At 32.5% G+C, this 9,507-nt stretch overlaps 1 protein-coding gene across 1 annotated transcript; it reads right to left on the bottom strand.

The window, feature by feature from the left end:
* Nucleotides 1-2,421: 2,421 nt before the first annotated feature.
* On the bottom strand, nt 2,422-8,337 carry LOC107842840 (uncharacterized protein At2g39795, mitochondrial). Its single transcript, XM_016686870.2, has 4 exons — nt 8,019-8,337; nt 3,246-3,583; nt 2,972-3,160; nt 2,422-2,891 (listed from the first exon to the last, which is right to left on the bottom strand). Exons 1-3 carry the CDS (start codon nt 8,286-8,288, stop codon nt 3,001-3,003), a joined length of 768 nt encoding a protein of 255 aa, XP_016542356.1. The 5' UTR covers nt 8,289-8,337; the 3' UTR covers nt 2,422-2,891; nt 2,972-3,000.
* Nucleotides 8,338-9,507: the final 1,170 nt, after the last annotated feature.

Below are 9,507 nucleotides of genomic sequence, written 5' to 3'. Positions count from 1 at the left end.
CCCATCCAATTTATCTAACTTGTCTGATGTCATGTATAGGTATGTATATTTAGTACTATATAATATTGGCTTAAGTCATCGATAGACCCTTAAATTTATTTCGAGATTTCACTTGGACCCCTCAATTCAGACTTGAACCTATTAAATATCTAACCCACCCAAAATTTGATCTACCAAAGCCTTTTTTCTTCATGTCTCATCAGATCTCCTGCGCATGTTACTAAGCATTGCTTACGTGAAAAATTAGTCCATTCAACATTTTCAAACCTTTTTTTTAATAATGCTAAACCAGCTTTACTTTTGCACAGTGTTTTGGTGCAGGTTTTTTTGCTTATTAATCTGAAAATCAAAGTTTAGCCCTTTTTGAACACTTTAATTGAAATATTTTCTTGATTCTTTCACTTGGGGTTTTTAAAAATTTGGTTCTTGGTGAAGTTGATTTTTTTTTTGAAAAAAAATTAGCTGCAAGAATATACTCCCTTGATTCTAGTTTACCGACGAATCTCACTTGAAAATGTATCCCATCAGAAAATTTCTCTGACCAACCACCAGCAAGCTCTAACCCGGCTCATAAAGCTCCGATTCACTATAAGGACCCGTTTGATCATTAAAAATTTTTACTTTTTTTCAAAAAATATTTCACTTTAGTGAATAGTGGGGTTTTTTACCAAAAGAATTTCAAATCCAATTCCAAATTATTTTTGAAAAAGTGAAAATAAGTTTTACTTGTTTTCATTTTTTTTCCAACTTAAGTTTACACTTTATTTATTATTATAAATGACCTGATTTTTTTATTTTTGCAAAAACACCCTATTAATGTCATCCAACAACCGAGTTAACTGTCTAACTACCACATTGCTCACTTCTTCCTGCTTTCATCGACGAAAGACCTCAAAATTAAAGTCAACTTCAATCTTTTTCTTGTTCTGAAAAATCTCCTCATGATACAACGGAACCTTAATTCGTCCATTCTTGCGACTCTTTATGCAACACCAACAACAAAGGCAACATTATTGTCTCCTTCCACATTTGGTTGTATCTTGTAGGTAAATTAGTTAAGTTGGGTGATTTGATAGTTTTTAAAAATTGGGGTATAAAATTATATTTAAAAGAGTCTTTTCAAAAGTCTAAAATGAATTGCCAAAAAGATGTGGTCAAACACAACTCCCAACTCCAACTCTAGAAAATTTTGATTTTCATGGCCAAACGCCTACTAATCAAATCATTCCCGACAAAATTTCATCAACGAAATGCCACCGCCACCACCACTGACTCCGACAATTCTGATCAGCCAATCAAATAACAACACCAGAAATGCATGCCATAGAAAAACTAAAAAGAAATAAAATTGCTAAGAATTTTTTATTTGTTTTTTAAGTTACAGAATTTTTGGATGGAGAAGATGACGGCTAAGGGGGGGGGGGGGGGGGGGGGGGGGGCGTGATTTTTCTTTTTCTTTTTTAATTAAGAAATTGTTATTATTAGAAATTGTATTAATGAAACAAATTTAAGTGTAAATTTTTTAATAAAAATAAAATATTATTTGGTGTTCGATTCGCATGCCTAATGAAAGTAAATGACACTTTCAACGCTTTATGCCTGATAAGTATACATTTGAATAATTTATTTGTTCAATAAATTCAAGTCTGAATTGAGAGATTCAAGTAAATCTCAAAACAAATTTAAGGATTTATCAATAACTTAAGCGTTTAATATTCAATGCCTAAACACTCCTTATACTTTAAAGTATAAATAACATAAATACCAACCTTTTGAAAGTAATTACACTTTCTCTCACTTTTTTAATTACTTTACTCTCTCTCGCTATTAATATACATAACATAGCCGACATATATATAACATTCTATGTATATGTTGGATTTTTGTAATATGTTTAAGGAGTTGAGATTCTTTGTAATATTGAAAATATAAGTTGTGTATTTATGTAATTTTTAATACTTTTAAACTAGATGGCTCAAAGGCAAAATAAAAGTCTTTTCCCAAAATAAAAGCCTTTTCATGACAATTCGTTTGGTATCAACTTACTGAAGGTTTACATTTGTAACAAGGCATAATACATAAGCATGTACTTTATCTTAGCTCTATTCACATTTATGACTTTCAACTTTGAATGTGTACAAGTAGATGTTTAAACTTATATATTGAACAAGTAAGCACATGTATCCTATGTGGTAGAATACACATAAGACGCCATGTAGAACATGAATTGACCACGTAAGATGTCACATAGGACACGTGTCTTTTTGTTCAATTTTATATAAGTTTAAGTGTCTACTTATGCACACCCAAAGTTGGAGGACATAGATGGAAGTTGAAATCAAATTAAAAGACATGTTTATATATTATGCCTTGTAGCACTTATAAAATCAACACAACGAACATTATCAAAAACACATGAGGTAATTATAAGAAAGAGATGATTAGTTAAACATGTAACACTAACATCATCTCAGAATAGTAAATTTGAAGAAACGTGTGTTATTTAAGTGATCTAATACATGTGTATAGAATAAAATTAATGCGTAAATTATGCGAAGTAATATCCATCCAACTAATAATGTAATAGTTTGTCCTCCAATAGATTGTGTGAGATTTTGCATCTTAAGTTGATATCTGTGCTGCAGAGCCTAAGAAAGTATTGCCCAATTCATCTTTCATCTGAAGGGTACATGAATTGCCTGAGAAAAAATATGATCCAGTGAACAAAATCCACAAAAAAAGTAAAAAGCTCCAACTTGTAAAAGGATTGCCTCCACGGATGCTATTAAAGTAGTCAGCACTGCTGCAAAGAAGTTTGGGTTGATCCATCACCGTCTATTGCGTGACATTAGCTAAATGTTTCTTCAGTAAGAACACCCTCCACCTGAGACCTGCTCAGAAGAAAAGAATAAGAGAGAGCAAAAGACTGAGCATATCTCACAAATCATTCCTCTGTAACAGTAAGGCTCACCAGATTCTGCATATTTATGAAAAAGGATGCTAGTTCTTGGCAAAATTCCTTATATTTTTAAGCCACCGGATGTATTCCTTGGTGTCTTTACTAATTACATACTCCAGCAAAAAGTTAGCAGTGCTGCTCGTCAGCCCTCTGACTTCAAGATATTCATACAAAGACTTTTGAAGACTTCCATTTAGAAGCCTGAAAGGAAGACAATACAACTTCGGTAATCAGTATAAGAAGGTGGCTCCAAATCAACTGCATCATACAATAGATAAGTACTTACAAGAAAGCAGGCCCTCTATAGTTTAGTTGATTGATTGAACTTTTTGCCTCCTTGATGGATATGCCACAAATTGAAAATTTATTCGGAAAAACCCTCACATCAAACTCTAGTGACAAGCCATTTTCTTTTGACACGGTGACAGCTAATGGAACACTAGGTTCTGGCTTACTCTCTTCCTCACTGTTAACAACATCATCTTCAACATTTTCACATCTGGCATTAGGCAGGTCCACTACAATATTTATGGTCTCTTCACCATAATTTCTCGTAAGAACAATGACACTTTCTCCTGCTTTATCTTGAACTTTAAAAGGAAAGTCATCTGGGATGTCTACAACCTACATAAAGGGGACATTTCAACCAACTGGTGCTAATAGGTGATAAATGTGTTCAATAAAACTCCATTCTAGTATTATTACAGACAAATTGTGGATTGTTATGCGCATTCACAATCATTTATACTCTAATTAAGCAGCTAAAAGGTCCATGGGACATTGTTTTAATGGTGAGAATGCAGCTTGTGATGTGTGAGTTAGGCACAGGTCATGGGTTTGAGCCCTTCCACAGACAAAAAGGTAAAATAGGTCGCCACATTTAGGATTGTTAACAGAAATATAGCCAGCATTTGCAACGTAGTTGAAAGATCACCCACAGCTTAAAATGCGGCAAAGGTAATTGAATAAAAGCAACATTAATTCCAGAAATATTCCTTTAATTTGAAGTGCTGCAGATGAAACTCCAAGTCCATGTACTGGAGTTCGAATTTATACAAGTCCAGCTGCTATAATGAAACTTCAGGACCGTGTCTGGAGTTTGAACTTGTGCACGTCAAGCTGCTGTAGTGAAACCTTAGGACCGTGTCCTGGAGTTCGACTTGCATAAGTCAAACTCAAATGAAAATGTACTAGCATCCAAATTTTTACAATTTAAACTCCAAGACCATACCCTGAAGTTTGAATTGACAAGAACTACTTATATTCAGGATTATACATTCAATTTACTCTGATAAATTGTTTTAATAGAGGATACCTCCTCTCAATTCTTTAAGATTGCAATTTGTATCTGTTTTGTTTGGTTTCTGACTTGTAGAAAGAGCTAACTAATGGTAATAACAAATACATTCGCTAAATTGATGTTCAACAAGCAAAACCCAAAATATATTCCAAAAGTTTGAAAATTTTAGAACATGTATTTGTACCTTTCATGCACCAAGGGTGTGGCCTAGTGGTTCAATGAACTTGGGTTGAGCACCATGAGGCCTCAGTTTCAATTCCCAATAGAGACAAACACTAAACGATTTCTTCCCATCTATTCTAGCTTTAGTGGATTTGGTGGACAGAGTTACCTGATACCTATTGTTGGTGGGAGGTGAAAAGATATCCCGTGGAATTAGTTGAGGTGCATGCAAGCTAGCCCGAACACCACGGTTATCAAAAAAAAAAAAATTGTACCTTTCATAATTTAGGTAAGTAGTTGGAGTATGTCCAAAGGATCCCTGAATGCGAGGTGATCAGAAGAACCAATGAAGCTCATCTTCTACATCAAATAAACTCATATGTTACCAAAGAACCTAAAGTTGCCAACTTTAATTTCAAGAACGCTGAGCAACCAGAGACGGACCCACGTTTGAGGGTGGGGATGCACATGCACCCTGTAACTTCGAATTTTTTTTATGTATATGTACGTGTATATAGCTGAATAAAGATAAAGTATTAAATAGTGCACCCTAAAGCACCAGCGTTGGTCTGGCTCATTGGTCCAGAGCTTAACCTTGCGCTTCTCTGCAAGCGAGGGGTCACAGGTTCAACTCCTATTTGATGTGTTTGTTGTTGTTATTTTTTCAAAATAAATGCTTATTAAACACTCAAGCTAGATTCAAACTTGCAACCTCAATCCTAAAATATACACGCAAGAATTAAAACCATAAACCACACAATAACCTATATCATATTTTCGTTTAATTAATATTTATTTGGATAACTTTGGCTTTATACTAGTTTAACTTTTTTTGACAAAAGCATTAAGGCGTGGTGCGACACCACTATACTAACAACATCCACCTCTAGTAGTGCACCCGTGGTTTTTAAATTCTGGATTCGCCTCTGGGAGCAACTTCAAATTCTAAGGATAAATTGGAGTACATAGTGCTGCAGGAAGTATTAGCTTGATGAACATAAGTCACTTTTTGTGTTTGATACGACAAAAAATGTTTCTTGGGGATTGTTTTTTGTTGTTTGATTTTCAAAATTATTTTCAAGAAAGAATTTTCAACCAAAATGAGGAAAATGACTTCCCTCATTTATGGTAGAATTCATTTTCTTTCATAACTATCTCAAGTCTTCTCTAAAATTACTGCTTCAATCTACCCTTAAAGAGTTAAAACACTTATAAATCTTTAACAATCAAAAATTTCATCAAAGCACACTATCCCATTGGCTAACATTATTAATAATATTTTCAATAAATGTTCTTTTAAAATTAGAACTTTTCTACTCACTTACAAACACCGAAAGCATTTTTGCGTCTCAATCTTTTAAAGAGGAAAAACTTAACAAGTTCTAAAAAATTCAAGCTAGAATACAAATTAGTACTCCCTATGTTTTCGGTTTACTTGTGGCACCATTTTCATTTTAGTTCTTTTAGAAAAGAATTGAATGTTTTCAAAATTTGGATCACCAATTTAACTTTAACGTCCCCTGATCCTCAATAACAAGCTTTTATAACCATACAAATGTCATGGCACGTTTAAGACCACAAATTTTAAATCTTTTCTAGCCACACAAATGTCATGTAAAACCATAAATTTCAAAAGTACTCCATTTTTTCTTATACCACAGTCAGTACTCAATGTTTTCTTATACCATAGTCAGTCATATTATGCCACATAAATTAAAACAGAGGGGTACTAGGTTTAATATGAGTGGCTACTTAAATATGATAAGAGTAATTAGTTTAGTACAATTAAGCACCTAACAATGTATCGGCTTATGATGTAGTTATTCCAAAGAAATGGGTTATAAGGCTCAACGGGGGCAACTTGGGATAATGTCATTTGGTAGGCTAGAAAGGCTTAAGAATCAGGTCAAAGATAGACTACACGTCATCTCATAAACTATGTAGCATCTATGCTTTCAGGACAGAGATATCAGCCAAGTTATAGATTAAATAGACAACATGAATCAACATCTCACCACGCATGGCATAAAAACATTCGAGACAGGACTTATCTCACACTTAATGCACAGGTAGATTATAAACAAGCTTATGGTTCACAATGTAGGCTAGGCCTTTATCAGATATACCAAGTCAAGATTATCTATGCACGCTATTAAATATGCGAGGACCAAACAAGTCAGTGACAGAAATCTCAATGTTTTCATTTTCTAATTTTTTTCTTTTCCTACATAATAGGTTCAACAAATAAAACCCAAGGAAAGAAAATTGCAAAGAAAGGTAGCCGGTAAGACCGCAGCATGTGATAAAAGGCAGCAGTAAGACCGTGGCGTACGATGAAAGGCAGCCGGTAGCCCAATAAATACTCATTAATAACTAAACCACTCAAATAAATGAAGTTAATTGCTACTTTCATAATCTTAGTTATAAACCATGGTACAGTTGAGCGTTATCACTAGTGTCACTAGAGCTTTAGTAGTTTAAGACAGACACAAACTTATCTTAGATCTATTGTCCTTTGCTAGCTCCTTCAATATCCTTTCTTTTGTATGAACCTTTCGGTTGCAATATCTAGACTCTAAAAATTTGAGCCATAAGCATGCATATATCCATAACTAGCAGACCAAACACTGAAATGGACAAAGGGATCAAAGTTTTGTTAATATTACAGGAAATAAAGAGATATTCCGCATACCCATCCCTACGAGATAGTTACATTCCATTGCAGGTTATTAGAGGCATATAATAATTCAGCAGTTTGGTCAATCCTATCATGATATTGAAGGAAGGGACCTTACACTCTGTTTAGATGACTGTTACATTTCATAATGTATCGCATTATATTGTATTGTGTTGCATTACAATGTACTTTATTCTTGTGATGAATACAACATTTAGATTGATTGTATCATTTCCCATCATTACATAATGTCACACGTCAATGACTTTAAGAATAAACCTACACAAAAAGTAGTACACAAGGTAGAACTACTGTAAAAAGGTAAGGTAAAGGATAAATTATAGTTATTAGGATTATAATCAAATACAAAATAAGAGGAGAAAAAACTAAAAATCGCACCAAATCTGCCGTTACATAAAATTGGACTTTGATTGTTGCATAACTTATAATTAACAATGAGTAAGATACAACAAAATTTAAGTAATGATACAATACAACGGAAGCTAGGGTCAAGGATAAAATGTGATAATTAGATAATAAGTAAATACAAAATGATAAAATAAAAAACTAATGTAACAACACAATCACATCAAATCGGTCATTACATGAAATTAGATTTTTCGTCGTTAGATATATAAGGATTTAACGATATAATACAACGAAATTTAAGTAACAAACACAACAATTATTGTATTTAATACAAGCACCCAAGAGTGTGGCCTAATGATTGAGGATCATGAGGTCTCATGTTCAAATCTCAATCGAGACAAAATCACTAGGTGATTTCCATCTGTTCTAGCCTTGCCTGGTACTTTTTGCTTGTGGAAGGTGACAAGTCCAGTGGAATTAGCGGAGGGGCACACAAAAAAATAAAAAAGAACATAATAGAATACAATAGATAACAAATTAGAGGAACTTACGCAGTCATATAAATCAGAATCTAGAGCAAATTTGATTTCGGAATCGACTATTTGGATGAGAATATCATCAAATGAGCTGTGTTTTCTCTTCTTCATCGTCTTTACTGTGCTGGTGGAGAAGTGGTGAATCACCGGAATATAGAAGGTTCTAGAAGCGCCATTGTTGACGTCGGCGGAGGAGAAATAGGAAGCAGTGGGAGTAGCGAAGGAGCGAAGTGGAAGAGGAATTGTGGAGATAGAGGCTCTGCGAATTGCCCAGTACAGCGCCATGGAAGTAGGAAGGAAGGAGCGCGTAGGCCCATAGCTCCCATTACGCTGCTTTTTATTTTCTAAAAATTACACAATATGGAGACTTATATTTTTAATATTATAAAAAATCTTAATTCTTTAAATATATTATAAAAATCTTTTTTTCTCAATTTTTCTCTCTAAAAGTACATATACATTACTTTAGTATTATCTATTTACAAATTTCACTTCTTAAAAAATGTCTACAATCAACGAGCAACTTTCTATGAGTTATCAATTTTGAATTCTCAATCATATTTGATATCTCTTCTTCAATGACATTTTTTTTTTAAACCAAAAACTTCATTAATAACATTGTTAAATTTAAGATTGAAAGTTAGTAAGATTTTTTTTATAATTTAGCAAAAATAATGATACAACTTGAACATTAAACACATAACTACTGTACAACTAAGATTTTTTTATATTTTAACAAAAATAATGGCATAGCTTGAACATTAAACACATAACTACTGTACAATAATTCTTAATTTTTTTTTTATATAAATTTGTCAATCCTATGTAATTCTTACGGGATGTAAACGTATATATGGTCGCCTATACATTAAATTTAAATTCATAAGTGTATATGTATTTTAGATACAATACATAATTAAGTTAAAGTCTATATTAAATGGTTATGTTTGATAAAAAAATATACATAATTGTGTTTTGTATGTTGCATAACATACATACAATTATTTATGTAATTTGCTCCTTATATTGCTTATTACAGGATGTAAACATGTATATGATCGCCTATACATAGAATTTATATTTAACGTAAATTAATTATGAAATCAATAAATATTTATATTTTCATATATAAATTTATCATAACCTTAACGTATACATATTTTAACTGTACATAGAATTATATTTATTTCAACCTAGCAACACACATTCTACACTGTTTAAAAAAAATTAAATGAATACTTTTCAAGAGTATAGAAAAACTAATAACTTGCATTTTTTTTATTATGCGTGTATATGTTTACATATACATAGCACAGTATATAACTTAGTTATGTATGTTAGACAATATACATAATTGTACATATAATTTAGATAATTAACATAGTTGAGTTAAAGTCTATATCTATAGGTTATGTATGTTAGCTAATATACATAACTGTGTTACATAATGATTACTATCATTACTCAATAAACAATGCACGCACAAACAACAATATCAAATCTA

This window comes from Capsicum annuum, chromosome 9, assembly GCF_002878395.1.
Source record: "Capsicum annuum cultivar UCD-10X-F1 chromosome 9, UCD10Xv1.1, whole genome shotgun sequence".
NCBI lineage: Eukaryota > Viridiplantae > Streptophyta > Magnoliopsida > Solanales > Solanaceae > Capsicum > Capsicum annuum.
This window is presented reverse-complemented; position numbering and strand designations above follow the sequence as displayed.

Bases quoted from the DNA above. Each gene is read 5' to 3' on its own strand.
- LOC107842840 (XM_016686870.2), bottom strand. From the start codon at position 8,288: ATGGCGCTGTACTGGGCAATTCGCAGAGCCTCTATCTCCACAATTCCT. The intron at 3,584-8,018 runs GTAAGTTCCTCT...CCCTTTATGTAG, and splicing joins ATTCTGATTTATATGACTGC to GTTGTAGACATCCCAGATGA. The intron at 3,161-3,245 runs GTAAGTACTTAT...TCTTCCTTTCAG, and splicing joins TATAGAGGGCCTGCTTTCTT to GCTTCTAAATGGAAGTCTTC.